At 43.1% G+C, this 27779-nt stretch overlaps 10 protein-coding genes; 8 read left to right on the top strand and 2 right to left on the bottom strand.

Moving 5' to 3' along the window:
- Positions 1 to 1370: 1370 nt before the first annotated feature.
- Positions 1371 to 3238, top strand: GSBLH_T00002591001 (uncharacterized protein). XM_013041065.1 has 7 exons: positions 1371 to 1804; positions 1836 to 1958; positions 1989 to 2112; positions 2143 to 2236; positions 2266 to 2417; positions 2448 to 3033; positions 3063 to 3238. The coding sequence occupies exons 1-7, from the start codon at positions 1778 to 1780 to the stop codon at positions 3151 to 3153; spliced, it is 1197 nt and encodes a 398-aa protein (XP_012896519.1). The 5' UTR covers positions 1371 to 1777; the 3' UTR covers positions 3154 to 3238.
- A 36-nt stretch (positions 3239 to 3274) lies between these two features.
- GSBLH_T00002592001 (uncharacterized protein) lies at positions 3275 to 4653 on the top strand (the record flags this gene model as incomplete). Its single annotated transcript, XM_013041066.1, has 10 exons — positions 3275 to 3402; positions 3437 to 3574; positions 3607 to 3655; positions 3686 to 3763; positions 3796 to 3855; positions 3885 to 4011; positions 4043 to 4110; positions 4144 to 4452; positions 4483 to 4572; positions 4603 to 4653. 10 exons carry the CDS (start codon positions 3275 to 3277, stop codon positions 4651 to 4653), a joined length of 1098 nt encoding a protein of 365 aa, XP_012896520.1.
- Positions 4654 to 5149: 496 nt separating this feature from the next.
- Positions 5150 to 5669, top strand: GSBLH_T00006454001 (uncharacterized protein; the record flags this gene model as incomplete). Its single annotated transcript, XM_013041067.1, has 2 exons — positions 5150 to 5221; positions 5259 to 5669. The coding sequence occupies 2 exons, from the start codon at positions 5150 to 5152 to the stop codon at positions 5667 to 5669; spliced, it is 483 nt and encodes a 160-aa protein (XP_012896521.1).
- A 175-nt stretch (positions 5670 to 5844) lies between these two features.
- GSBLH_T00002593001 (uncharacterized protein) lies at positions 5845 to 7646 on the top strand (the record flags this gene model as incomplete). XM_013041068.1 has 6 exons in its annotated part: positions 5845 to 6085; positions 6115 to 6407; positions 6437 to 6596; positions 6628 to 6727; positions 6756 to 7560; positions 7592 to 7646. The coding sequence occupies 6 exons, from the start codon at positions 5845 to 5847 to the stop codon at positions 7628 to 7630; spliced, it is 1638 nt and encodes a 545-aa protein (XP_012896522.1). The 3' UTR covers positions 7631 to 7646.
- A 246-nt stretch (positions 7647 to 7892) lies between these two features.
- Positions 7893 to 8330, top strand: GSBLH_T00002594001 (Cold-shock protein DNA-binding; the record flags this gene model as incomplete). XM_013041069.1 has 5 exons in its annotated part: positions 7893 to 7931; positions 7966 to 8030; positions 8063 to 8109; positions 8140 to 8201; positions 8232 to 8330. 5 exons carry the CDS (start codon positions 7893 to 7895, stop codon positions 8322 to 8324), a joined length of 306 nt encoding a protein of 101 aa, XP_012896523.1. The 3' UTR covers positions 8325 to 8330.
- A 1791-nt stretch (positions 8331 to 10121) lies between these two features.
- GSBLH_T00002595001 (uncharacterized protein) lies at positions 10122 to 12115 on the bottom strand (the record flags this gene model as incomplete). XM_013041070.1 has 6 exons in its annotated part: positions 10122 to 10211; positions 10245 to 10313; positions 10349 to 10420; positions 10455 to 10544; positions 10580 to 10673; positions 10697 to 12115. The coding sequence occupies 6 exons, from the start codon at positions 12113 to 12115 to the stop codon at positions 10141 to 10143; spliced, it is 1815 nt and encodes a 604-aa protein (XP_012896524.1). The 3' UTR covers positions 10122 to 10140.
- A 3147-nt stretch (positions 12116 to 15262) lies between these two features.
- GSBLH_T00002596001 (uncharacterized protein) lies at positions 15263 to 15890 on the bottom strand (the record flags this gene model as incomplete). The annotated part of the gene is made up of 5 exons (XM_013041071.1): positions 15263 to 15368; positions 15398 to 15483; positions 15516 to 15643; positions 15673 to 15807; positions 15836 to 15890. The coding sequence occupies 5 exons, from the start codon at positions 15888 to 15890 to the stop codon at positions 15263 to 15265; spliced, it is 510 nt and encodes a 169-aa protein (XP_012896525.1).
- A 1386-nt stretch (positions 15891 to 17276) lies between these two features.
- On the top strand, positions 17277 to 18236 carry GSBLH_T00002597001 (uncharacterized protein; the record flags this gene model as incomplete). XM_013041072.1 has 3 exons in its annotated part: positions 17277 to 17493; positions 17522 to 17711; positions 17741 to 18236. The coding sequence occupies exons 1-3, from the start codon at positions 17340 to 17342 to the stop codon at positions 18234 to 18236; spliced, it is 840 nt and encodes a 279-aa protein (XP_012896526.1). The 5' UTR covers positions 17277 to 17339.
- Positions 18237 to 18900: 664 nt separating this feature from the next.
- Positions 18901 to 19928, top strand: GSBLH_T00002598001 (uncharacterized protein; the record flags this gene model as incomplete). XM_013041073.1 has 4 exons in its annotated part: positions 18901 to 19012; positions 19048 to 19180; positions 19211 to 19607; positions 19642 to 19928. The coding sequence occupies 4 exons, from the start codon at positions 18901 to 18903 to the stop codon at positions 19858 to 19860; spliced, it is 861 nt and encodes a 286-aa protein (XP_012896527.1). The 3' UTR covers positions 19861 to 19928.
- Positions 19929 to 20137: 209 nt separating this feature from the next.
- Positions 20138 to 22006, top strand: GSBLH_T00002599001 (uncharacterized protein). XM_013041074.1 has 5 exons: positions 20138 to 20510; positions 20542 to 20618; positions 20649 to 20712; positions 20744 to 20807; positions 20838 to 22006. Exons 1-5 carry the CDS (start codon positions 20186 to 20188, stop codon positions 20962 to 20964), a joined length of 657 nt encoding a protein of 218 aa, XP_012896528.1. The 5' UTR covers positions 20138 to 20185; the 3' UTR covers positions 20965 to 22006.
- Positions 22007 to 27779: the final 5773 nt, after the last annotated feature.

The raw sequence follows: 27779 nt of genomic DNA on the forward strand, positions 1-27779 counted from the left end.
CGAAATATCCTGATTCGAAGTCGGCGTTCCCAGCAATTGCTGCATCGAGTTCACCTGCTTCTCCAAATCATTCAGCTGCAACGACGAAAACGACTGCCCCGCAGAGCCTCCGCTCGCTCCGCCGCCCGTCAGCGAGGCCTGCGAGAGGTTGTCCACCTTGCGACGCAGCTGGACGAACGAGGCCTGCAACTCAGCGATGCGATCGTTCCACTTCGACATGCTCTCGTGAGCAGATCGCTCATACGCCTCGATTTTCTTGCGCAAGAGCGCGATGTCGGACTTCGAGCCACCGCTGACCTCGCCTCCGTCCACGCTGCCGTGCGAGGTCAAGCTCCGCGAGTCATCGCCACCCCCCGTCTGGACCTCCTTGCGAAGATCTTCCAGCTCCTGCCGCAGATCTTCGATCTCTTGCAGGCAGGACTGGTTCACCATGGCGGAGTACACCGAGTCTTCGGAGGTGATGGAATCGCGGAAGCTCCTTCGGAACTCGACCGACTGCGAGTGAAGATGGTCAAACGTCGGATCGCGCGGATGGATGAGATGCAAACCAGAGATCATCACGAGTTCATCTCGAAGGGATACACCTGCCTTCTTGATCGTGTAATTTCCGGGGAGGATACGTCCGTTCAGAGCTAAAACGTAGTGTGAAGGAGTCATGTCTGTGATCGAACTGTCTCCATTCTAGTGTTAATCGACGAAGATTCCTCTACAATCACTTCCTCGATCAGTTCCGCCATCGTAGAATGGTCGGAAGCAACGAACTCGTACACTTTTCCTTGAAACTTGATTTTTACAAGCGTTTCTTTCAGTTTCCGGTAAATCTCCACGACCGAACTGGGTGTGACCTTAGCTTCCCAAAAGGTCTTGTTCTCATTGGCAAGAACTCCATTAATAACAATACAGATTTCGTTTGCAGGTATTTTCACTTGATTCTACATATCAATTTTCGAAAGTGGGACGACCGAAAGGTATTGCCGTAACCAACCAATCTTATTGGATTCGTTATAGTTCGCGACAAATTCCTTTTTGTCAAAACGAATTGTCAATCGACCCTCCACCATTTTTTTTGAAAACGGTCCAGAAAAAACTGGACTATTTTTACCTTTTTGTGTTTTGTTGATTTTTGCTGTTTGGTTGCAGCACAATGCATGTGGTGAATAGCGAAACGGTTGCCAGCACTTTCGACCGAAATCGAAACTCGTGCACTGTACATGGAGGGAGTTGACATGGTTCTAAAGGAGCGGACCGAGTTTCTGAAGCTGGAGTGCTTCTGTGTGCGATGGTTCGTTGGACCATCATTAGAACCGCGGTTATTTGGACATCAATCGATTAAACGGTTCCTCAAACTCCGTGTCCATAAAAAAGGTGTACTCGCATCTTTCTTTTGCGTGCTTGATAGTCTTTGACTTGATAAACGTAATTGAAGCTGCTTGTTGTCTTTCTCTTTTCATTTTGCCTTTGCTGATAAGTTCATTCATTTCGATATGGAATCTCCAAATACGATGTCCCCGTCTTATTCTACTACTCTGGGCGCCTCAAACGACTCGAACCTTGAGTTACTTTTGTATGTGAAGTGTTGTGTCCGTTGAGGATCTAGGTTCTTGTTTAATGGGAGTGCGTTCGTTGACAAAGCAATTAGTAAGGTCGAGGAATCCTTCGGGAGGGAAAATAGAAATTTTGTATATCCAAAAGATTGCGTTCCATAGGCCCCTTAACTTGCACTTGCCTGAAGGCGAGGCATTATGCCCGACTATTCTTTCAAAAATTTTATTCAAAGATGGATTGGCATACGTTTAACTATGTTGTAAATCCTCTCTGAGGATTGTAAAGCATAGGACACTGCGTTAGCATGCTGCTATCTTGCCCTAAAGGTCCAAGATTCGAAAGAGTGGCGAGCACTGTCGGTCAAAGAATTCCTAAGGATCACTTATCCGTCGTGGAGGGATAAATGTGATCGAGTCGATATGCATTCGACTCATTATCTCTAGAGTACAGAGACTATGGAGTACATCTTGCCTCGAATGGAGTGCATCGTACTCAGTGGGATCAACTTTGACCTGACTCTCAACATTCCGCATAAGTATGTGCAGAAGTGCTGTCACGCGGCATATGGTAGTGGTTCGTAGCCTCCACCATCTTTAGGAGTGTGTTGTGAGGAGGTGAACAAGCGTCTGCCGAGCTTGCCCTCGAAGGACGTCGACTTTGTCCACCTCATTCGCTTTTTTCTTGACATTGTGTACGTCTCTCTCTTTCCCTCTTCCCAAGACTCTCTTCCTGGCTCTGTATTGTCTACGAGCCCAAAGTCCTGGCCGCTGCTGCCGTGCAATACGCCTCGGAGAAGCACATCGCCCACTTGAAGGCGTTCTACCGTCCGTCCTGGCTGGCCTCGCTGGGCCTTTCCGACTCCGAGGTGCAAAGTCGTTCCCTGCATTCCGCCTCATGCGCAGACATTCTCCGGCAGCGCCACGAGCTTTCCTACCGCCTCAAAGCCCAGCAATCGAAGGAATCGGGCGCCGAGCAGCGCGCTGCGAGTCGGCGGCCGCGCACGCCGCTCTCCGACTCCAGTCCCGACCTCGGCGATCTGGCCAAGCGCGCCCGCCTGCAGCCGCCCGCCTCCAAGTCCCCCCGAGACTCCAGGGACTCCAGGGACTCCAGAGATTCCAGAGACTCCCGAGATTCCCGGTCTCCTCGCGACTCTCGCGACTCTCAAGACCCCTCGGTTCCCTTGGTTCCCTTGGTTCCCTTGGTTCCTCTGGTTCCTCTGGTTCCCTCGGTGTCCGGGGCCTCGTCCCCCTCGCAGAGCGCGCCCGCGCCCATCGCGCCCATCATTCCCAACCTGCGTAGCTCCGCGCAGCCCGCGCCGCTGATCCCCGTCCAGCCCGCGCCCTTGCTCCACTCGGCCCCGCTGGCCCCGCTGATCCAGGCCGTCCGCGACGACTCCAGCGCGCAGCCCGCGCCGCTGATCCGATCGGCCGCGGGCGCGGCGCAGCCGGCACCCCTGCAGCCCGCGTCGGTGGGCACAGAGGCTGCCAAGTAGGCGTGGAGAGGAGGAATCATGGCAGAGAGTCGTTCTGGAGGCCGCACGCAGCGCCGTTTCCGGCGTATAAACGGACCGCGGGGACCAAACAGGAACTCGTTGTAAACGCTATTTGAGGGAGACGCGCCCTCGTTCCTTTACTGAACCATACAAAATAAAAATAAAAATAAAACCATTATAACTATACTATAACTGCCGAACGATGTGTTTGTTGCAGACCGACAGACAGATGGATGCATGGATGCATGGATTTCAATTTTCGCAATGCAGGGTGCTGAGTTGAGTGTTTCGCGTGTGTATGCCGATGTAGTGGCGAACATGCCCCCAGAATACGCCGATTACGACGCGGTGGACATTAAGTGGGAGTATGCCTCCTTGGACCTGTGCGATATGCTCTAGTTCTCCGGAACGATACCAAATCATCCGCAAGGTGGGAAGAGGCAAGTACAGTGAAGTGTTTAAGGGAATCGATGTTCAGACAGGAGATGCTGTTAGTATCAAGTACCTCAAGCCAGTGCGTTTTGCAAAGATCAAGCGGTAAGTTTCGGATCCATAGCGTGACGTTTCAGCGAAATCAAGATCATGCAGCAGCTTTCCGGCGGTCCGTCGATTCTCCCTGTTTTCCTGTCTAGATTTGTTTATTCCTAGCTACTGGCGACCGTGCGTGAGCCCACAACGAATGCTCCTAGTTTGATAACTCGCTGGGTGGAATCGAAGGATTTTAAGGTTTTTTTCACTCAATGGGCTGCTGATTCTAGGAGTTCTACTTCGGTCTCACCGACTACGAGCTTCGCTACTATTTCTACAAAATCCTGATCGTATTTGCTGTGCTGTATGTTCACTGTAGGGGCTGGACTATGCGCACAGCCGAGGAATCATGCATCGCGACATCAAGCCCCAGAATATTCTCATCGATATCAACACGAAGGAAGTGTTCATTATCGACTGGGGCCTCGCCGACTACTACAAGCCTCGTATCAACACTCTTGCCCTCCGACGCTCTAGACGAGAAATACAACGTGCGTGTGAGTACGCGGAACTACAAGGGACCGGAGCTTCTCACGAACGACAACGTGGGCAGCGTAATGAAATGCTGATGTCCGTAGTACTACGATTACTCCCTCGATATTTGGTCCCTGTCGTGCATGCTCCTCGGTATCGTGTTCAACAAGACGCCGTTCTTCCGAGGCAAGGACAATTACGATCAATTGCGGAAGATCTCGGAGGTGCTCGGCAGCGCGGATCTGGACAAGTACATCGAGAAATACAACTTACGGCTGAACCGGGAGACCAAAAGCCTGCTGTCGTACTTCCCGCGACGGAATTGGAAGGAGTTCATCAATCCCTCGACAAAGAAATTTATAAATGACGATCTGTTTGACTACCTTGATAAAACGCTGGTTTATGACCATAATGTGGGTGATGGAGGGAAATGTTGTTTGTAGGATCGGTTGACCGCCAAGGAGGCGATGGCGCACAAGTGGTTTGATCCTGTACGCGAGGATGTGGAGAAGGAGCTGAAGGAACGTCAGCTTGTCGGGATGCGGTTTGGGGATGATGAGTAGATGCAGCAGAAGGGAGAAGAAGCACCGAAAAAGGCACACATTGAGGAATAGTTGTGTTTGTTGGAGAAATAATTATGAATGAATGAAAGTGGAATAATAATAATAATAGGTTATGGAATGGTAACAAGAGAGAGAGAGAGGTAGTTTGTGTGGAATTGTATGCTACACAATATAGCGAGTAGGATATACTACAACAGGCTTCAAATAGTAATAACAATAAACATGAAATGTTGTGAATAATAAATAATAAAGCAAAAAAGAACTCCGAAGCGGGGAATCGAACCCCGGTCGTCCGCGTGACAGGCGGAAATACTAAACCACTATACTACTTCGGATCTGTTTTAGAAATTCTACTTGGATATATACATGCCCGATTCACATCGATTCATCTTGGATTTCCTGCAAACATAACAAACTATAATAGGTACAACTCATACAAACATTTCTAAGGAAAACCTTCACTGTCGGTTGTGTAAAGGATTTTCATACCTATTTTTATTTCCTAAAGTATGAAGTCTCAATATCAATTGAATGAAGTAGTTTTTCGATGGCATTAGAAACATTGATCCAGGGAAGGATAATATCGATCCCAACGCTTGATGAAGACGTAAAGTTGCAGGTATGCTATTCACCTCGTGCAACGGTCTCATGTCTAGCTTCGTGCGTGTGGAGAGCCTATTTGCTTGTTCGGAGAAGGTCCTGGCGATCGACGAAGCCGACTGCGCAATATATTAATACGGAAAACGCCAACCGAAGAAGATTTGGCTCTGCAGCGAGAAATAGTAGAGCAGAACTCCTCTACGGTGAAAGAAGAAGCGAAACCGAAAGAGACTGTATATACGCGTGCCGCTCCCGAGCTCATCGCGGCTCGTCAGTTCATATTTTCCTATTCCATCGAAAAGTCATCCCACGCTCCTTTCACTCATATTGCAGATGCAAAGAGCGCTTGGAACGTCAGCGGAAGGAGGAAACCGACATGGATTATCTTCGATCGCACGAACTTCAGACCAAAGCTCTCTGGGACCAATACAGCGTCCCTTCTCTCTCTTTCCCTCTCTTATCTCTAGAACCTCTTCGTGGAGTCCTCTCAGTTCGGCGCCGACCGTCCGATTTCGTGCTGCGATTTGAATAATGGAAATCCAGAAATCGCCTCGAATTTGCTCCTCACCGGCTGCTTCGGCGGCGAGGTCCGGCTCTGGAACGTCGACACGACGGATCGGATCTATTCGTGGAAAGCACACGATGGCCGCGTGTGTTGCGTCAGCTGGAGCCCCACCTCGACATTACATCTCGATCACGGCGTCCTCGTCAACCAGAGCTCCGCGCCCGTTTTCGCAACGTCCTCGCTGGACAGTACTTTTTTCTCACGCTCTCTCCCTAGAAACCGCGAAGCTCTGGTGCATCCATGATGATCATCCGTCTCTGGTCCACACGCTCTCCGGACACATCAATCGCGTCAGCGCGGTGGCCTTCCACCCCTCAGGTCCTTCTTTCTCTCGTATCTCACCCCAGGCCGCTTCGTTGGCACCGTCAGTCTCGACTCTTCTTTTCGTCTCTGGGACGTGGAAACGGGGAACCAGCTGCTCCTCCAGGACGGTCACGCACGTGACGTCATGGGCTTATCATTTCAGCGCGACGGGAGCCTCGCGGCGACATGCGATCAATCGGGCGTGTGCCGCGTGTGGGACCTTCGATCGGGGCGCAGCGCGCTGGTTCTGCAGGTAAGCGACGGAGCGGTGAGCGGTGACGCGCAGGGCCACGCGAAGGGAATGCTGTGCTGCCGCTTCGCGCCGAACGGGTTCCAAGTAGGTCCGAAAACCGCGGTGAAGGGTAGCTGGCGACGGCGAGCGACGACAACACGGTGAAGATGTGGGATCTGCGGAAGCAGAAGGCGGTTTATACGGTGCCGGCGCACAGAAATGTGATTCCGGATATTCGGTTCGATGCGTCTGGCGAGTTCTTGGTGAGCGGAGGGTTCGATCGGACGGTGAAGGGTAGGAGAGGAGGAGGAGGAGCGAGGAGTAGTGTGGTCGACGCGAAATTTTCAGTGCGTGAAGACATTGGAGGGGCATGATGGGAGTGTTACGGGAGTGGACTTCTTGACGAACAAGGTGGGCGTGGTGTCGTGCTCGCATGATAAGACGTGGAAAAAGTGGAGTTGCGATGTTTTTTAAGCTTTGTGTTTGTTTGAATTTTATGGAAGGCGGAGAAAGTTTTTTTACAGTGCAGTACTATAATTCAACGATTTCGAAAAAGAGACCGAGGAGCGAGTTGCTACCTGTAGGAGAATGTAAGAAGAAGGGTAAATTGCAGAGTGGTGCCCAGGAGGACAAAAGCGCTTTTCCAGAGACATCGAAGATGGTGGAAACAGGTTTTTCCATGCTGAAGCCCTGGTATCCTGCTGGGAATCCATCCCTGGTCTCAAACAGAAACATCTCGTATGATAGCAAGGAACTCGACTCCAGTGACCAGTCGGTTCCGTCTAGCTATCTTTCAGGTTCGCAAAGTGGCTTGGGACCTGATCTAACCTTCACTCCTCCTGTGGGGGTGCAGATGGTCGAGAACGTCCCAAGCCAGCCCTGTTTTCAGTATTACTACCCGTATTACCAATCGCCAAGTTACCTCCCAATTCCTCAGATCGTTCCACCCCCTCCAAGTGTTCCTATTATCAACCCGATTGTGTACGATAATAACATTGACGTCGGTATGTCCGACTTGCATTATGTTTCTTCAGATGCGTTCACCATTTTGAACGCGCGTCCGCGGCAAGACATTCGAATTCCGCGTCTTTCAAAACCGTTAAAACACCGAACTCCTTCGGAATTGATTCCCTCCTTACTTCCAACCCAGAAGAAAACACCTGAGCTAATCGGTGTAAAGCAGCCGGAACGAACTTCGGATTCTCCCTCTGTGATTGTGCATTCCAATCCGAGTAATGAAGAAGACAATGGAGACAAAGTATTTGTTCTGGGCTTTTCTTGGAATGAAGTACACACTCCCTGTGTTTCTGAAAACGATATTTGGGTGAAGAAGTGATTGATCATTACTCAAAGCATTTTTGCACTTTATATATACATATACATATACATATATCTCTTATGAATAGATAGATAGATAGATAGATCACGTTTTGTTCGATAAGTGTTTTGCTCATTGCTTTTGTAGATATTAATTAATTAATTAATAAATGAAAGAAAAAAATAGTTTTTTGAGTTTGTTTGAAAATTGATGAAATAACCGCGGTTGTTGCAGAACGAGTAGAAACTACTTAAGAAATATTTCGCGGTAGGATGTTTGGTTTGGTAAAGTCTGTAACATCTGTCGTTCCCGTACTCTGCGATTTATGGAGATTAATGGTTTTAGAGAACAGCTGCTTGTTTACGTTATGTGTACACTGGAAAGTGCAAGTGGTTCAACAACAAGAAGGGGTATGATTTTCTGTACACTAAATTACGTATAGATATGGTTTTATCATTCCTGATCCTGGCAGTGACCTTACTACAGATAGTAAGGATACTCTTTGTGAATAACATGTAGTTTTCGTTCACCAGAGTAGTATCAAGAGCAGTGGTTTCCGTTTCTTGAAAGAGGGTGAAAGTGTACGTGTTCGAGACGTTCTTGATGCATAGGTGGAGTTTGATGTCACAGACGGACAGAAGGGAAAGGTAGCTACCAATGTTACTGCTCCTGGAGGTCTTGCTTTTAACCGGGTCCTTGTTTAATGGTTTTTCGTGTTTGTAAATAAGTAAACAAACAAACAAACAAACAAACAAAAATAAGTGATAAAATAAAAGAGATAAAAATATGGTACAAGTCAAACAGATAAGTGAACTCGTTTGGAATCAGCCTCCACCTCATCTCTCCGACGAATTCGTGCGTGTTTCAGTTCGAGAGAGTGAAAGCTCTCATATTTGGAGTGCTCTCCATCCACTCGCTCCATCACAAAATCATCATCCACTGGAATCAACTCAATCTCTTCTAACCCAGTCAAAACGGGACTTTCTCCACGGCTAAACTGCAACGTAGCCCCGCTCGAGTCTTCTGACGCTTTTCTCAAGGATCGTGAGAGAAGCAGCTCATCCTCGTTTTCATTCAGCGCACTGAGCTCCAGAGAGTCGTTAGAAAGAATACTCAAATTCACAGAAACCGTTCCAGAATCCTTATGTGATACAGTGTTTGCTTCTAATGATGACTTTGGTTGAGGAGAACAGTCCTTCTTCCCAACTGAACAACTTGGCCTGTTAATTCGTAGCGATAACACGCGATTTATTTCTTGAAGAATCCGCACATCGCCAACACTGTCTTCGGACACTACTTTATCTCGATATATTTTGCACAGAGACATTAGATCGGCCAGAGACATCTTTTCCAAATCAGGCAAAATCCTAGTAATATCTTCGGAAGCTAATTCGGCTTCATGACTCATAGAGCCTGATTTTCTTTCATTCGGCTTCGTAGCAAGCTGTACAGTAATATTTGCATTATGATCAGACTTTTCTGGAGCTGAATTACAACTAGCTTTACTATCTAATGTAAGAACAGAATGGCAATTATCTTGAATCTCCGAGTGATCACATTTATCATCATTAGTTCGTATACAACTTGATGGTTCGGAAAAGCCAGTAGATTCAATCGTTTCACTTCCACCTCTTTCTCTGGTGCTATCTGAAATCTATTCTATCAAGAAAAAACGAAGAAACAACCTGAGTTAAGGATTTGGCAGATGAAGGAATATTCACATCTTCTAAACACAAATGCTCAGACAACACTGCATTTAGCTCACTCATGAAACAAAATAGAGAGATAACTATAATAATGAATTGCTAATGACAGATATAATGGAATATAGTAATATGTTTGAAATATTAACGACAAGAAAGTTCTTGGAATACAAGAATGCGGGTATCATTCTGATGGGTGACTTACACAAATTGACTACTGCTTGTTTTTGGAAGAAGCATAGAGAAGCAGAGATTATTCTGATTGACAATACTGAAAGTGAAAGACAGTGGAACATTATTATAGCTAAAATATAGTTTACTTTTTGTCCGTTGTATTAGAATTAAAATCCGGTGTGGAATAGGTATTGGGGGATAAATTGCGTTAAGTGTGAAGTGAAAGATTTTCTAACTATCCATATATGTATGTATTTTAAACTAAATCAAGAAGAAGTGCCATATTGAAACCATTTGTTAACAAAATAAAAGAATTATTCGAACAGAAATGGTTTTGATAATATGACTAACATTTCATAAACCTGCTATTGGAGAGAATGATAATGTATTTATGTATCATATTATGGAAAAATACTGCTATTACATGGTATAACTATGTCTTATTTTGAATGCATGAATGAATGAATGAATGAAATGAAATGTAATGTAATGAGTTAATGGAATTGCAGAAATATCTATAGGCATAAGCGACTCAAAATGGCATGATAATACACATTGACACTCGAACCAATATGATAGAAGAGTAATTTGGGATAAGAATATGCATTGAACAAACAACATTATTGTTTTATGAATATGCATTTCACAAAGACGTCACACCAGTTTTGCTATCTGCTTTAAGTTCGACAAGATCAGCAAGAATGGAAGAAATATCTATGGATGAAATCAAATCAAGGAAAATAATACTAGAAATCAACTTCGAATTAACTCTTTCGAATGCATATGGCAAATCAACCTGTTGTAGATTTGGAATATCTAAATACTATCGTAATATATATCATCCCTAATACTTTCCAATGTCACTACACGAGCAAAACGGAAACTTTCACTTTTAGAACGGATAAATGTTAGATTCGGAAGGTCTATTTAAATCATTTTGAATCATTTCATTATTACTTCGCATTATCAAGGAACAAGATTCATCTTCATTACCTATCCCAGCAAGCGCATTAGTACCGAGTTGAATGGATCGTAATGATGGAAGATCTAGATTCATTATGTCCTTCATTTTCATTCATTACTTTCGATTACAGTTGAAACAGATGCACAGAATGCACTATTACCTAATGTAATGGATTGAAGATTTGGAAGATTTAATGATAAGAAATATTCACTCTTATAGTAATACCTCGAATCACAAATGAACTAAAATAGAAATTGTATGAATCATTTCCAATTGTACCAATTTGAATAGATTGTAAATGTGGTAGATTCCACAATTCAAATTCTCCAGCAAAGTCAGTAAAGCTGTATTCACCAATTTCAATCGATTGCAATGATTCACAGTTCAATATGTGGAATGATTTCGATTTATTATTTCCATACCTATTCTTTTTCTGAGTAAATGAATTGTTTCCGATTTTGATCGTTTTCAATCGATTCAATCCATCGATTTTGCAGGTTGTTACTTGATTACAAACCCCATCTCCAAATGTAGCACATTCATCTTTATATGTATACAGCCTATCTAGAATACTTGGCTTGAAATATCTTGTTACCTTATATATAGATCGAATACTCCTTATATAATTGAAAAATAAAAAGATGAGACCAGGGATATATATAATGTCCAGGAATAACACCACTATTATAGCAAGAGGGTTGGTAAATGTATATGTGGAGACACATAACCAAGATACTGAAGGGAGTATTAAATTTACCATAGCATACAGACTTTTATGTTGTCCTTTCACCCATTCTCCATCATATTCTATTATATTGTTTTTAAAAGATGTTCCCAATCCATGCCGTTTTCCATTTTCAAACTCACCGTCATAAATAACATTCTGGCCATCCTGATCATATTCTTTTCCAGATACTCGAGAAAATCCTGTCTCAATGGAACCTTCATAGTATCCTTCAAAACACTTTACACCATCTTTGTATTCGATCATTATATCCTTTTCAAATCGATATAAAATCGCTATTTCTTCATTGTTTTCCCAAATACTGGCTCGGTCCAGTAATCCTGCTTTATAAAAGTAGCACAATCCTTCATTCATTCCATTTTCATTCTTGTGACAAATCGAAATCACATTTCCTTTCCCATCCAATTCTTTCCAATAACCTTCCATTCCATCCATTCTTTCATACTGACGGACCCTACATCCTTTTTCAAAGCGCCCTTCAAATATCACATTCCCATTCTTATCATACTCTTTTCCAAATCCCTGACGATACCCATTTTCAAAATTCCCTTCAAAATATAATTCGCCTGAATCATAGTACAATATACATTGTCCCTTTATCTCATTACTTTGATACTCGAATTCTGCTATTATCGTATTGTTCTCTGTTTTGAGAGTAGCTTTTCCATTTAATTTTCCATCTTTCATCTTCGTTTGAATAGTATAACCTTGATGTGGAGAACCAATGTTCAGAATCACATTCTCACTATCAGTATTTTTTATAGTACTAATGGGAAATTGATTAGCAATACACCAACTCCAAATATCAACCTCAAACCCCGATTTGTTTCCCTGGTCATGAGACACGTTCAATGGTGCTATTTCGACTATACAACTTGATTGAATTCCAGAATCCGTAGATGAATTCATTAAAAAATGTAATATTTAAAACCAAAAATAAGAAACGAACATATAGTATTTGATTGCAGTATAAAATACTTTTACTGGATTTTTTTATCTCCCATGTACACTATTATCAAACGGTAATACTACAACATAAATATAATGATTTACTTTTATAATTATTGTTAGGATTGTTCATTTATCACAATTACCATAAGAAATATCAATTATAGTATACTCATCAGTACATATGCCTAACTAATACTAATATAGTGTCCACTAATAATAATAATGGTTTCACATACTCACGACTGTTTGCCACCACTCATTAAGCTTCTCTTTTATTCTTTTCACAAAGCCTATAGAAAATGTATAATATAATGCAATCTATTTCCATAGATGTATATTAACACGTTGTTGGAACAACAACATCATCAGACATGCACAATGAATTCTGATCGTTCCATTCTACTATTTCTAATTCCTATATTCTACAATTACAACTATTGACATAAAACACATTACGTGATGTGACAAAAACGAAAGTGAAACGATAAACCAAATATATTTAATTCTTTTAAGCAGATATACCTAGCATATACCAAAATAGAAAGATCGCATTTCCACCTATTTTCTCCCTTCCAATTAGTATTCTGTTGGCACATTATTATCGATATACTGAAACTACATCCATATAATGTCTTTTAGACGTGTTTGGTAATATATTTTAATAAGTTCGCAATTCTTTTTTTTCTTTGATTATACATAAGAGAATTGTTATTTGTTGAATATATTATTTATTTTAAAAATGAATTACTCTATTGTAGCGCACAATAAAAAGCCGTATGTCACGTGCATTTCATATGGCTGATATAAGGCATAAACGATTTATTACTATGGCCAACCAATTTTCTTGTATTTATTATTGATAAAATCAAAATATAGATTCGTTAAAACAATCTAGAGAATCTAGATACTTACTCAATGACTACATTACCAGGGAAAAGAAGATTATTTCCCATAATGGGGTACAATATGAAGTCACTCTATTTCAAGGAGATCATTCCAATGAGTATTTGTTGAGTGAAATGAAAGAGGGTAAAGTAGAAGGTCGTTGCCAATTATTCAATCGAGGAATCTTGAGCCTTACATGGATGATGAAAAATGGTAAACGAATCGGTGAATTAACTGAATATGAAAATGGTAAAGCATTACAAAAAGAAAACTGGAATTCGATTCTCGGAAATGATGGAGATCGAAGAATGATAGAAAATAGTAAAAAAGGATTGATGATGACAATTCGAAGTAAGCGTGGAAATGATAATGATGAAGAGAATGATGATGGTGATATTGTGATCTATCGAGGTGGATTTGATGAAGAAATGAATCGAAATGGTTATGGAATCGAATATGATATAGAAAATGATGGTAAAGAAAAGATAGAAGGATATTGGTCAAAAGACAAATTGATTCGAATGATTCGTGAATTTGATGTTGATAATAACCAAATGATCGAATATGCTGAAAACGATGATGAGAATAGTAATGATGAAATATTGAATCGAATTCCAGTATATATAGGAGGATATAGTATCGAAAATGGTAAATTTGTCCGAAATGGATTGGGATATTTGCTTGATGAAAGCAGTGGAACAGCAATTCGTGAAAGTGAATGGGAACATGGCAAAGAAAAGGATGGAGGAATTCAATTGTATGAAGGTTGGTATGTGAAAGGAATGAATGAAAGTATTCGAAGTGTATTGAAGAATGAAAATCTGAGTGAAATGAAAACTGAACCAATTGTAAATGTGCCTTCCAAACGAATTGAAGTGAACAATAGTTCTGAATTGAATGAAATGGATTTGAACGTAACGGAATTGGTGACAACTAATTTTATCTGTAACGAGATAAATGTACTAGACTTAAACAAATTCAAATGGTTGGAATCAATTGAAGTTGGTATAGAATGCTTCAAAAGAGTGCAAACGTTCAATATCGATGGATTGAATCGATTGAAAACCTTGAAAATAGGAGAAAATGCATTTACTGAAAAAAAGAATTGCAATGGGAATAATACTAGGAAATCCTTCCACATATTGAATTGTGAATCATTGGAGTCGATTGATATTGCTCGATATAGTTTCAGTGATTTTGGAGGAGACTTTGAATTGAAGAATTGCCCACAACTAAAATCTATCAAAATTGGAGTGTTCAGAAATTACTCAAACAATTTCCTTGGTAGTTCATTTATAATTCGAGGTATTGATGTGATTATGAATATAATATGATTAGATTTTCCTAATTTACAATCAATCACCCTGGGATATACTGCATTCAGTGGATCCAGCTGCACAATAATTGAAAGTATAGAATGAATGTGAATGAAATGACTGATATAGATCTTCCATCATTACAATCTATTACACTCGGTTATGCTGCACTTTGTGGAAGTAATATTTATGGATGTTCCTTGAGAATGCGAAGTATATATGAAATGATTTGAAATGATTGAATGCATAGATCTTCCTAATCTGACATCACTTATTTCTGATGGATGGAGTTTTTGTTATTATTGTGCGGTGACATTGGAAAGTAGTTTTGAAAAGTGCTGAATGTTGATAATGTTTAGATATTCCAAATCTTCAACAAATAAAGCTACCTGATTCATTCCAGGAAGTTCGATCGAAATCAATTCTGAGTATTGCTTGATTGGTTTTATTTCGTTTATAGATGTTTCTTCCATTCTCGCTGATCTTGTCAAAATCAAGCAGACATAGTCTTCACAATCCAATTTATGTGATACGCTCAGATTCTCTTCAAGGCTTTGAGTTATTGTGAATGATTATTTGTGTGTTATGTTTCAATCATGTTGTTCATTATTATACTAAGTGCAATAGTAAATGTGTCTTAACTTTTACCAAATTCAAAGTGCATCACTGTTTCCTCATACAAAGGCAATCATCTATTTAATAAAATATAGTCACAGTAACTAGAAAAACTGTTACAAATCATATTATAAACCGTTCTTTTATCTTCAAAGACGTGTATTCCAATCGAAGTACTATTCATTACTGCGTAGATTACAAGAAGGATTTCTCTCTTCGTCACATTACAATGATAGCATAACTCTGAACTCTTTATCTTCTCGTCACCAATCAATGTACCACAGATTATTCAACAAACACAAGAGTCAGATTTACTCTTTTCAAAAAAGTGCATGAAAAAACGAATCGGTAAGATCGTGTTAGTTCGCTTTTTATACTCTTCCCACTCCGGATGACTATATTCAATCGATTCCACATCTTCTACCGCTCCATTCGCTTTTCTTTGGTTATGATGCGGGTGGCAAACACCGTTCCCCATACATAGAACAGAATTATCCACGGGAGCCAATGCTACGCATTATCGCTTCATTGCCACTCTTCACATTGGACAGGAGAGCGTATGAAGAATAAATAAGAACTTCACCGAGGTAATTAGGACTTCGAATGTATTTGTACATTCCATCCATGATCAGTCCCTTCTTATACTGTAGAGTGTAGTATTTCTGAGCATCTGGTTGAATAGGAATGCTCTAGTCCTACCTGACACCATCATGATTGCCACTCCCAAATTGTGCATTAACACACAGATCGCCATGACAACAGTTGGCGGAGCAGTCGTATAACCTGCTGCAATCAAATAAGGAGCAACCCAGTAAGGAATTAGAATGAAAACCACTATGTAACGATTCTACAACTGTCCTACTGGCACCAATACTCGATCCAATCGTGCAACTCTTTTCAAAAGCAGGATCTGGCATAACCGCACTTTTTAAGAGCCAAATGAGTCCATAGGAACCATGCAATGCCCAGTACTTGTGAAGAAAAGCACTGTAGTGATTCTGTTTTAATGGATATGTACAAAAGAAGTTGAAGAGAAGTATTCTTGAAAATCAACATCAACAAGAGGACATAGATAAACGTTCCTCCTTTCTAATAGAAAGTATGAATAACGACAATCGATACCTGCAGATTCACCGCTGTCTTCACCTTGAATATTTTGGGACCACCAAAACAATCTTCCATACAGTAGAGCATAATCGGCTCAAGCGCGCAGTAAAACTTCTGAATTAAACTCATTTGCGTTTACACAAATCTGGTACGAAGTACAATAATGAAACTCCAGGTGATTTTGTGAGAAAGTATTTCTTATTTCCATATCGATGAATCGAAAACCAATAGATTCATCGATTTGGAATTCAACGACTGGTTTGGCCTCGCGACAATGAAACGCAGGGCGGACCGGTAAAACCGATTATGACTGTGTTAGCCAAATCTGATGGAAACTCCAAGGGATGATAGGAAGGTACTAAAAATCGGTGATATTCTCGCTATGATGACGAAACGGCTGAGTTCAAAATGTCTTTCGGGACATGATGTAGAGACTTGTGTTGGTACATAAATCTGAGCGAGCATTTCTTTCTACACCTATTTTCGTGAATCTCGTATCGTCGCATTATATATGAACCCCCACATATTTGCAATCCACCTAATCATTTACCTCTTTATTATTATTATTATTATTATTACCTAAATCAACAATCTCTGCTTTTCACACACATTTTTTCAGTTATGAGTAGTTATCGCGGTGACTATTCTTCTGAACATAGTAGAAGGCAATAGTATAATCTTTTGGAGTGATTTCTAGGACACATTCCAGTCATTCGAGACGATCGAGCCAACCGACTGAAGACTCTTACGGAAGGGGAGAAAATCGAACGTTCCGATATTCGAGAGGTGAATATGAGGATCGTGAGGAAGATTATCCTCGAGAGTCGTATAGTCGTTACGACAATCAGGAAAGGGATAACTATGGATCTCGCAGTTCTCGACGAGGTCCAAATGACTCTACGGCACCTCGTCGTCCAGCTCCTCGACCCAATGACTATAAGCGTCGTCTTCCACCTCCTCCAGACGATTATACGGATTCCTATGAATCTAGAATCGTGCAGCGTCCACATCGTTCATCATCTACTTCTGAACGTTATGGCTACGCCGAAGAGGACTATTCTCGTTACAATGCAAAAGAAGACGAAGACGCAGACGAAAACGTGTACTATGACAGTGAGGGTCGTTTGTTTGATCATGCTGCGCCTCCTCCGACTCCTGCTCCGCAACCCAAAGAAAAACGCGAAGGTTTGCAAGGCCTCATCGAGATCGTGAACAAGATCCAAGAAGTGTTCGCCATCGTGGGCAACAACGTCCTCGACATGCCCCAAATCGCCGTCGTCGGCGGCCAATCGAGCGGCAAAAGCAGCGTTCTCGAGAACATCGTCGGCAAGGACTTCCTTCCCCGCGGGAGCGGCATCGTCACGCGCCGCCCGCTCATCCTGCAGCTGATTTACGACGACTCTGTGCGCGCAGGTTTGCGTTGGAGCGCGCTGTCGACTAGATTTCGGCGTGTTTTTGCACAAACCGGGCCGGCAGTACTTCGATTTCGACGAAATCCGCGAGGAAATCGAAGCGGACACCATCCGCGAGACGGGCACAGGCATCTGCGTGTCCGAGCGACCCATCATTCTCAAGATCTACAGTCCGCACGTGATCAATCTGACGCTCATCGACCTCCCCGGAATCACGCGGTTCCCCTTTGTTTCTCCGATTTATGTAGAGTGCCGGTGGGGGACCAGCCGAAGGACATCGAGGTGATCATTCGGCGGATGGTTCTGAAGTTCATTCGGCAGCCGAACTGCATTATCATGGCGGTGACGGCCGCGAATACGGATCTGGCGAACAGCGACGCGATCCAGATGGCGCGCGAAGTCGATCCGGAGGGCCTGCGAACGGTAGGCGTGCTGACGAAGCTGGATTTGATGGATCGCGGGACGGACGCGTTCGAGATTTTGTCAAATCGCGTGATTCCGCTGCGTTTGGGGTACGTGGGAGTGATTAACCGCGGGCAGAAGGATATTGACACGCGGAAAAGCATGGCGAAGCAGTGGCGGGACGAAGAAGAGTTCTTGCGAGCGCGGTATGCGTCGATTGCGCGGGTGAACGGAACGCGATTTCTGCGCGAGAAGCTGAACCAGCTGCTGCTGAACCACATCAAAGTGGGCCTCCCCGCGATTATCACGAAGGTGAACGAGTTCAAAGCGGAGAAAATGTGAGAGAACCGGCTCTCGCTGAGTGGTAGCAAGGAATTGGAGGCCATGTCCGTCGGGCTCAGCACGCTCTCGCAGATGCAAATCGCCTTCTTCGATTCGCTGAACCAGTTCGTTGCGCGCTATCAGCAGCTCATCGACGGAAACGCGTCCACCGAAATCGGAGAAGTCGTCGGAGGCGCGCGAATCCGATACATTTTCCACGGTTTCCACTTTTTGAGAGGTGGGATCTAGACGTGTTTCGATCGAAAATGGACGCATTGGACTATGTGCAAGAGATCCCCGACGCCGGTTTCCCCTTTTGTTTCCCCTTTTGAAGTGCAGAAATTCTGCAGGACATCGCGAATCAGCAGGGCGTCAGCGGCGGTCTCTTCACGCCCGACCAGTCGTTTATCAACCTCACGAAGAAGGGGATCCTCACGTTCTACCCGTACTGGTAGTTTCGTTATGGAATTCGATCGAATGCAGCGAGGACTGCACGCGATTGGTCGAAGAAGAGCTCGTCACGGACCTCCAGCTCGTCGATTTGCCCATCTTCACGACCTGTCCTCTCTTCAAACAGCGGCTGTTCGCCGTGCTCCAAGCCCTCATTACCTCGTTTCCACGTTTGGTTTCCACGATTGGTAGGCAGACGCAGAAGACCGTGGAGCTGGTTCGGCAGCTTTTGGCGATGGAATTGACGCTGGTCAACGTGCGACATCCCGATTTCAACGGGACGCACATCGAGAAAGTCCGCGTGGAGGCGACCGCCGCGGTGCAGAAGGTGGCGATCCCCGCGGGGAGTGATGGGTAGGAGCTGCTAGCGAAGAAGGCGAAGCAGACGCCGAGTTATTCGCTGCCAGTGGTGGAGAATTGGCTGTAAAGGAGGGGAGAGGACTGAAGAGAAGGGACAAACGGAACAAGTTTCACCAGTACCAGCGACGTTTTGTTCAAATTCAAAATCGAATCTTGTTTGTTTGCCCGTTTTGGGTCACTTTCAGAACCTATGCACACAACACTTCCATAAACGATCCTTCTTCCGAGCCCCACTCGTTCTCGCTCGAAAACGCATCCGCGCGGATGCTGGAGGCCAACCAGGCCGCAGGCGAGTACGTCTTTGAGATCCAGGCGGAGCTTCGCACGCTCCAATTCCGCACCAATCAGCAGCAAACCGCGGAAAACTGGGTCAATTGGGTCACGGCGTGCAGCAACGAAAAACGCTATCAGGACACGCTGAAGCAGTTGCTGCACACGACGGAGGAGGGAGAGGAGGATGCGGAGAGCGTGCTGAACGACGCGGCCGCGATGGAGAAGAAAATATCCGCGGAAATCGTGAAGCGGATTTTGAAGTCGTATTTTGACATCGTTCGGAAGAAGCTGATCGATGCGATTCCGAAGGTAGGAGAGCGAGGAGGAAATGGATAGAATGCAGGCGATTGTTTATATGCTCGTGAACAAGGTGATGGAGCAGATGACTGCCACGGTGGTCGAGGAATTGTTTAACGACCAGGCGGTGGTGGAAATGCTGGCAGAGGACCCGGGAATCACGAAGAAGCGAGAGGAAACGCAGCAGGCGATTGTGTATTTGGATGAGGCGATCGAGAAGATTAACTACATGCAGGCTTCGGGCGATTTGGAGAGAGGGGAGTGAGTTCCACGTTGATTGAACGTGTTTTACCATGAGACTCAAAAGGAATTGTTTGCTCGAGAGATTCTTGCTCTATTTTTGTTTGAATCACTCTTCGAAAGGCCCTAACACTTTTAGGATTTTCAGAAATAAGAAAATCCAATTCCGAAAAGAATACTGGATTATTGTTTCCCGCGATTATTTATTTATTTTTGGGACAGATCGCTTCTTCAATCAATCTACCTCATTTTGCATTTTAGGTGAGAGTAATGGTGGGGAAACGATTCGACTCTGACTTGTAGGGGAATCATGAAGTGAATAGCAGCCTAATTCCTCTACTAAAGTGTGCATGTTTATTGACTCTAATAGTAGAAGCGAAAAAGAGAATCGGACATTTAGCGTGAAGGTAAACAGCTTTGTGGCTCGTCATGAGTATTCTGTGCTTCGACATTTTGCTATCGACAAGAACGGGATCCAACAAGACTATTTAGTGCGTGTGATCAACAAGTCTACTCTAAAGAAGAATTCTAGAAGATTGCCATTTGATGTGAGTGATGATGTGCTGGACGGCATTGACAATTTGTACAACGAGCTCGAGATTCGCAAGCAACTCAGCCACCCTAATCTTCTGTCGCTCTACGCCATCCGAGACACGACCAATTATGTAATTCTTTGTTGGTTCTGCGAGTGTTTTGTTTTGTTTAGTTGAGGAATTTTGCGGCGGCGGACTCTGCATGAAGGCCACCGACGATTACCAGTATTACATCCCCACTCGCGACGCGGTTCCTCCCCGCACGCTGGCTAACGCCTAGAAAACGTATTCGGAAGAGGAAGCAGCGCGCATCATCTTCGATGTCTGTAGCGGGCTCTACTACCGTTAGAACCTCCACACTCCTCACATAGCTAGTTCACTCTCGACAGATTTGCCATCTCAACCTGCGTCCCGATCGATTTGTCCGCACCCGCAGCGGGTCCACACACTTAGAACACTCAATAGCTAGGGACACAAAGATCTCAGGTCTTTCCTACGTCTGCAATGTACACAACGATCTTTTAGGTGGATTACGCGAGAGCTTCTCGGGAGACCGCTTCTTTCAGGCGCCAGAGTGCTGGAAGGGTGCCCGATGATTTCCCGCTCAATGGTAGACGGACTCTTTTCGTCGTATTCGGCAGATATTTGGTCCATCGGCGTCTCTCTGTACGTCTTGATATACGGGAGACTGCCCATCCAATTTTCCAATTTGATGGATTATATGGTAAAAATGAAAAACTATAACTCGCCTCCCCCGCTCGACGGGATTTCGAGTGAGCTGAAGCAGCTCCTCACGTCTTTGCTAAATCCTGATGTCGCTTTACGCCCAACGCTGAAGGGCATTTTGGTAGGTTGATTGGCAGGACTTTTCCAGATAGACTTCCCAGTGGATAAAACATTTTGGATTTTCGTTTCAAGAAGCCGGTTTTTCTGAAACGTACAGTTATTTCTTGATTATCAAGGTAGCTCGCCACTCCAAAATAGTTCAAGTAATTCAAACATTAACTGGACGTCTCCATCGTTCCTGCATGACAACGATGTTATCGATTATCTCGTCACGCTCATTGACGACGTAGGTCCGTTTTTTTCGATTACCGTTAGAAGCTCTTCTGCCAAAACTCTGACCCTGCAGCAGTTTCTTCTACCGCTTCTGCGATTCGACGAGATGCAGAGGAGTGGCAACAGGCGTTGATGCGCCCCGTTTTGCGCATCCGTCGTTGTCTGCGAAGCCAGAGCGTCAGCTGCCGCGTGGAGGTAAAAGCAGTCGATTGATGGGACGTAGCTTCCCCACCAAGAGCAGCTCTGGTTCAAATCTTCAAATGTATGTCAATTTTGCTATCTGCGCTGTTTGTTGTATGTGGAGAAGGGCCAGGCTGTGATTAGTTATGGCTGGTGGCAAAAAGTGAGGTCGGGGAGACGGGATGATGCGTAGAAGGTGGAAGTGATTGATCTGACGACTGCATATTTGGTAGAGCATGCAGAGAATGTACGTCTCTTTGAGGTACGTTTGGAGAGCGTCTGGGACGTAGATCCGCACAGAAAACGGCGATTTTTATTTGTTCAGAGTCAACTCTGAGTTTGATTGCCGCTGTTGGGAAGTAGCGATTTCCTATGCCATTCGACTAGGAAAGTAATGGTGAAGTGTTTGTTTGAGTCACTTGAGACAAGAGAAGACAAGAGAAGAGAATCGAATTGGGAGGAATGATGGATGTGCGACAACAAGGAGAGATATCGTGCAGAGAGGGTCAGCGAGAGAAATGAAAAAGAGATTTGGAAGGCACGAAGTTATTGTTTTATTATAAAAAATGGAAAGGAGTGAAACACACAGAAGATGCGTGATGACTATATACATTCAATCAAATTGGTTTCTAGAACAATCAAATAACTCTATCATTTCCATAAACTTCATAAATAGATATCGCAGTAATCTTCGTTCCAAATTATTCCGCTCTCTACACTTTACTTGCCGAGAACACGCTCACGTATTGTAGATCGCACGGTCGTTAAAATAGTTAATTTCGGGCTTCTTCATCTGATCCATCAGCAATTGGAATGTCTACCAATCGACTCAGCCCCATTCAATTTACCTCTGACGCAGCCTGCGAAATGGTTCTGCGTTGGGAATAGAGCTTGATTAGGATCTCGAGGAGCGGAATGTCCGAGAGGAAGTAAATGCACGCATTGTCAAAGTCATGATCTTTCAACATTACTTCAACATCGTCATAGGAACAAAACGAAAAATATTGGTTTAGACATATCATTTCGGAGATATAGTTGGCTTGATACAGACTTGTCATCAAACAAACATAATGTTCCTTATTGGTATGCAGCGACTCCACTGCAAGTCAAGCAAAACACACAAAACAAAAAACGATTTAAAAAGAAAGAGGAAGCCTTGCTCCAGAGACGAAGATGATACTGAATGTTGGGAATCAGTGAAGAGCGCGAGAATTCGGATTTGGGGTGAAGGCAATAATGATTTTCTGGCGGATTCCGCTGAATAAAGGGAAGTACATCCACTGATGACAGATCGAGTTTACTACATGGTTTTTGAGTGTTTGGAGGCTGGCAAGGGCTCTTTATGTCTAAAATAGAATAAATGTAACAAAAAAACGTGATATAAGACTTTCGACTTCTTCATGATCCCAGTCAAACTGGTTGAAATGGCTTCGCTCCCAATTCTGCAACGCCTAGAAAGGATGAGGAGAGAAGAAAAGAAGAAACCAAATTCCAATGTAATTCATAAAAATAGAAATAGCCAAGCAAATAGTAGGAGTAGCAGAGAAGAGCGTCGTTTTGCCCCTGCGGAGCTTCCTTTGTTGCATTTTCCACAAATTTCAGAGAATCTTCGATGTTTAGGTTGGACTGAGACGCAGAACTAGGGAAAATCAATCACAGGTAAAAAAACACACGTTTGCAAACTACCTCTATTACTTCGAATACGATCGATCTCCGTTAAAAGAGCAGCTAGATGCATATTTAAAGTTAGTAAACCTTTCTGGGAGCTTAAGTTTGCCACTTCGCAATGGTCACGCAAATACTGGTAAAAGGAATACTATACATATATTTGAAACTATCCAAATAATAACAATTTCCTGACTATTCAAGAAATCATGAAGATGCCATATCATTAAGTTGCGCTGAGTAAATATTTCTAATACAGCCTTCATTAGCATAATTTTCTCCCCTTCGGGCAGGTTTGTATTATCATCCGGCAAAGTCCATCCATTTACACAATACTGTATTGCTCGATGAGCAACAGATTCCACTACTGATAATACAGTAATAAGAATACGTGAATATACTTGCTGGTCGACTATTGCTAGATCCCCTTTACCGTTTTGTAATAACTCTTTGCGGTGTAGTAATATGTCTACCCAAGTAACTTTGGACATGAAAAAACAATAATTAGTGAATAACAGCAATTCCTGTAAAGTGCCTTATTCGTATTGCTGTTATATAAACATGCTTAATAAGGAGTAAATGCTTTTCCTTACCATGTGGTTAATAGCACTCGATAAGCACATTACAGAAACGTCTATCTAACATGTGATTCATTTCGCAAGTAATGCACCAAAATTATGATAACAATAAGATAGGCGACAAATGGAAGTGGCAAAGTACTAATACCGTGATATATACAGGTCTGACGAGTGCATCGATAAAAATTGAATTCAAGTGATTGTATATATTAGTATAGAGTGTCATACACAACAACGATTGACCAAAGAATCGTAATAGGGAATTTTGAACAAATGAGCAAAGAAATGAGTACGTATTGAAAGTATAATGATCATTGACTTCAATGACATGAAATGTAATGCGCAGTATTTTACTAGAACCACCTTATCTATTAATAGGGGACAAGATCAGCAAGAAGTGGAGCTACATCTATGAAAAGAACCAAATCAATCAAACAATACTCAAAATAGTTTTTGATCGAAAATGACTGAATGAACAAGGTAAACTAACATGCTGAAGATTTGGAATACCTAAATACAATCAATCTCAATAATATTATTATCTACTTATTAATGTCAATGAATTAGCCTCATAGAAACTTTCTCCTTCAGAATTGATGTAAGTAAGATTCCGAAGATCTAGATTTAAACAATTCGAATCATTTCATTTTTACATTTCATTTTCAACAAACTTGATTCATCAGATTCTCCGTGAAGTGCAGCACGACCGAGTCGAATGGATTGTAATGATGGAAGATCTATATCAATTATTTCATTCTAATTCATTCAATACTTTCAATTATTGTTGTTACGGTATTACGGAATACTTCATCACCTAATTCTATGAATTGTAGATTTGGAAGATCTATGTATTCAACTTTTCAGTCTTATAGCAATACCTTGAACCACAAATGAACTAGAGTTGAAATTTTCTGATTCACTTCCAAGTCTTCTGGTTCGAATCTATGGAGTGAAAGTTATCCAGAAAATAGGGTAGTCACACAGGTGACAACCAATCTCAACACCCATGCTCTCTATGCCTTTTTTCAAAACGAAACAAGAAGTAGATAAGATTCTTAAGTAATACTGTGCTATTCGATTGAAACTAGTAAATGAGAACATCATTTTGGTTGAAAACGTAAATAACCCTAATTCTAAAAATGTACGTACTATACGAATGCAGAATATTAAACAGTTCACTACATCTACAACAACTCTCTCCTGACTTGTTCTAACCAACTAATAATGTTATCATCATTAATATTATTATTAATATTCACTGTAACTCATGTCATAAAATATCCACATTCCTTCAAACGAAAGATACTGTTCAGGAAAACAATTGTGAAATGGAGTACTATCACAAAGCAAGCAATGCTGACTCATTCTAGCACATTAATTTCATACAAACGATACTGATTATTAGAAAAGCAATATTGATGGCTATTTCCATATAATATTAGTGTCTTTATATAGCTGCGTATGTTTCTTCTATGTATTCCCCATTTCATGTGATTTCAAGAATTAGCTCTAATTCACAAGTATTTATTGTAATAAGTAGTAGGGGAATGACGTGAAAAACGCGGAACCCAAAGTCGCCCCTCCGACCTCATCTACGAGAGTGCGCGGCTCAAAGTCGCCCCTCTGACCCCATCTTTGTTTTCGCGTATTCCCGTCAGAACACAAAAAATCCCCCAAAGTCACCCCTCAGACCCCCTCAACTGGTACCTTGATTTTTGCGTTTCATAAGAATTTCAGCACTCATGAGTAAAACACGAGTGCTGAAATGTGCGATATCCATGACTATTATGGTTGTTATTGCTGGTCAATGTGATCATTTTCGACCATTTCTGCCATTTTCTGCCATTGCCTGCCTGGCCACCGTATTGTCCATAACAAGAAACGCGCGGAAACCCATGGCTGCCAATTTCGGCAAATTTCTGCAATGTTAACCTGACTTCCATTGTAGGCCATGATATCCATGGGTGTGATGGGGCAACGTACGTTGCCCCGGGAGGAATCTTCGATTCCTCCCCATTGTCTTGTTGACTAAGGTAAAGAGAGAAAGACCATGCACTACTCCATGCTTATTCAAGGCTCACCTACCAACGGCTCATTTACATGGGTTAATCCGTACAAGTACAAGAATCCCTATATCACTTCCATGACTGTCCTGTTTCATCCTAATGGTTCGATGTTCAACAACGTGGACACGACGAATGTGATTACTAACAGCAATAACGAGACTGTGACAATCCCTGCTGGTTATTACACGATCAGTGAGATCATTGCCTTGCTCAATACCATGACCGATACTACATTTTCCATATCGACGAATGCCTCGTCGTTCGGTTGTATCTGGATTCAGTCTCCACACACGATTGACTTCACGGATGCACCTGACATTCGTGAGATCCTCGGCTTCGATGGACGAACGGTCATTCTACCTGCTTCGTTCAGTGGATCGAACGTGATTGATATCACGCGAAATCGCCAAGTGATCCAGGTCTACTCGACGATCGTGCGATCATCGGACTTGAAGATTGCCAACCAGAACAACAACCTGCTCACCACGATGATCATTGACGATCCAACGGCTGACTATGTGCGAAGTGTGGAAGACGTGTGCATACCAATGATCACTCGGTTTGATCAATTGATGTTCGTGTTCCGCGATATGGATGGCAAGATGATGCGACTGAACGGCGAATTCGAACTCCAGTTGACGATTGAGGACGTGATGGAGGAAGTGCCTTCATCGATGGGGGAAGCTTCGCTTCCCCCGGGGGTGACATCGTCACCCCCAACGATTGTCTCTGCAAACCAGTTCAGTATGATTGAAGTGTTCGGCAATACCACCAAGAAGGAAGTGAAGCTGGACAATCCTCTCTCGTTCGACCAGTGCTACATCTCGTCTGTGTCGTTGTATACGGACTTCGTGTTGCACAACGTGCCGACTGATCAAATGGTGCTAATCAATGCTGGCGCTACGATTCAAGAGATCACGATACCACGCGGTGCATATGACATCGAAACGATCATTGCAAAGCTGAATGCAAGTGATGCCCTGTTCGAATTGGTGTATAGCGGTGAGAATGCGTTCCACATCACGGTAGATCACTTCTACATGATTGATTTCACGAATGCACCAGAGATCCAATCGATCCTTGGTTTCGAATCGGACATCTTGGTGAAAGGAGTGGATAACCCGAAGCGCTACTACATGTCTTCCTCGTGTAATCACGTGGTTGTTACTGATGGCACTGTCTCGCACATGTTGACATTGCCTGTCGGTTACTACACGTTCTCCGAGTTCATCGAGGCTGTCGGTGCTGAAATGGTGAAAGTGCTTCCTCTCATATCCATGACGATCGAGAATGATCATGTTCGCTTCAATGTCCAAGCAGACGGATGGTATTTCGATCGATCCAGTGTTGACACGACGATCGATGGTTTTGGTTGGACTCCATGGTTCAAGCTGTCTCCATCTGTGCAGAACCTGTGCATCGAACGACCAGTGGAAACTTCGTTCAACCCTGAAAGCGATTCACCACCTGATATGACGAATGATCAAGGTATTGGTGGTCATGCGTACATAGGATCAAACACCTTCATTGCGTATGACTGGAAAATGCGTACGAATGATAATCGGTTCCTGCTAAAGCCTCTCGCGACATACACGATGCGCCTAGCTGATGGCTCAGTACTCGATAGTGGTGAATTCTACATAACGGACGATACGTCTACCCCGATCAAGATGAATACTCTTACAACCACATGTTTTAATGAACTCAATGCTCGATATGCGAGTGCTATGGAGCTACCTCCATCTCACCAGAATGCGATTGCGTGGACGGTGAATGACAATAGAGAAAGCATGTCATGGACTGCGAAGGACTATGCACCAGAATTGGAATTGCATATCACATCGGAAAATACAGGTGACTTGG

Source organism: Blastocystis hominis (genome assembly GCF_000151665.1).
Source record: "Blastocystis hominis, Singapore isolate B (sub-type 7) whole genome shotgun sequence assembly, scaffold_2".
Lineage (NCBI taxonomy): Eukaryota > Bigyra > Opalinata > Blastocystidae > Blastocystis > Blastocystis hominis.

Bases quoted from the DNA above. Each gene is read 5' to 3' on its own strand.
- GSBLH_T00002591001 (XM_013041065.1), top strand. From the start codon at position 1,778: ATGGATTGGCATACGTTTAACTATGTT. The intron at 1,959-1,988 runs GTCGATATGCAT...CATTATCTCTAG, and splicing joins GGAGGGATAAATGTGATCGA to AGTACAGAGACTATGGAGTA. The intron at 2,237-2,265 runs GTACGTCTCTCT...CCTCTTCCCAAG, and splicing joins CGCTTTTTTCTTGACATTGT to ACTCTCTTCCTGGCTCTGTA.
- GSBLH_T00002599001 (XM_013041074.1), top strand. From the start codon at position 20,186: ATGTTTATTGACTCTAATAGTAGAAGCGAAAAAGAGAATCGGACATTT. The intron at 20,511-20,541 runs GTTGGTTCTGCG...TGTTTTGTTTAG, and splicing joins GACCAATTATGTAATTCTTT to TTGAGGAATTTTGCGGCGGC. The intron at 20,713-20,743 runs GTTAGAACCTCC...TCACATAGCTAG, and splicing joins CTGTAGCGGGCTCTACTACC to TTCACTCTCGACAGATTTGC.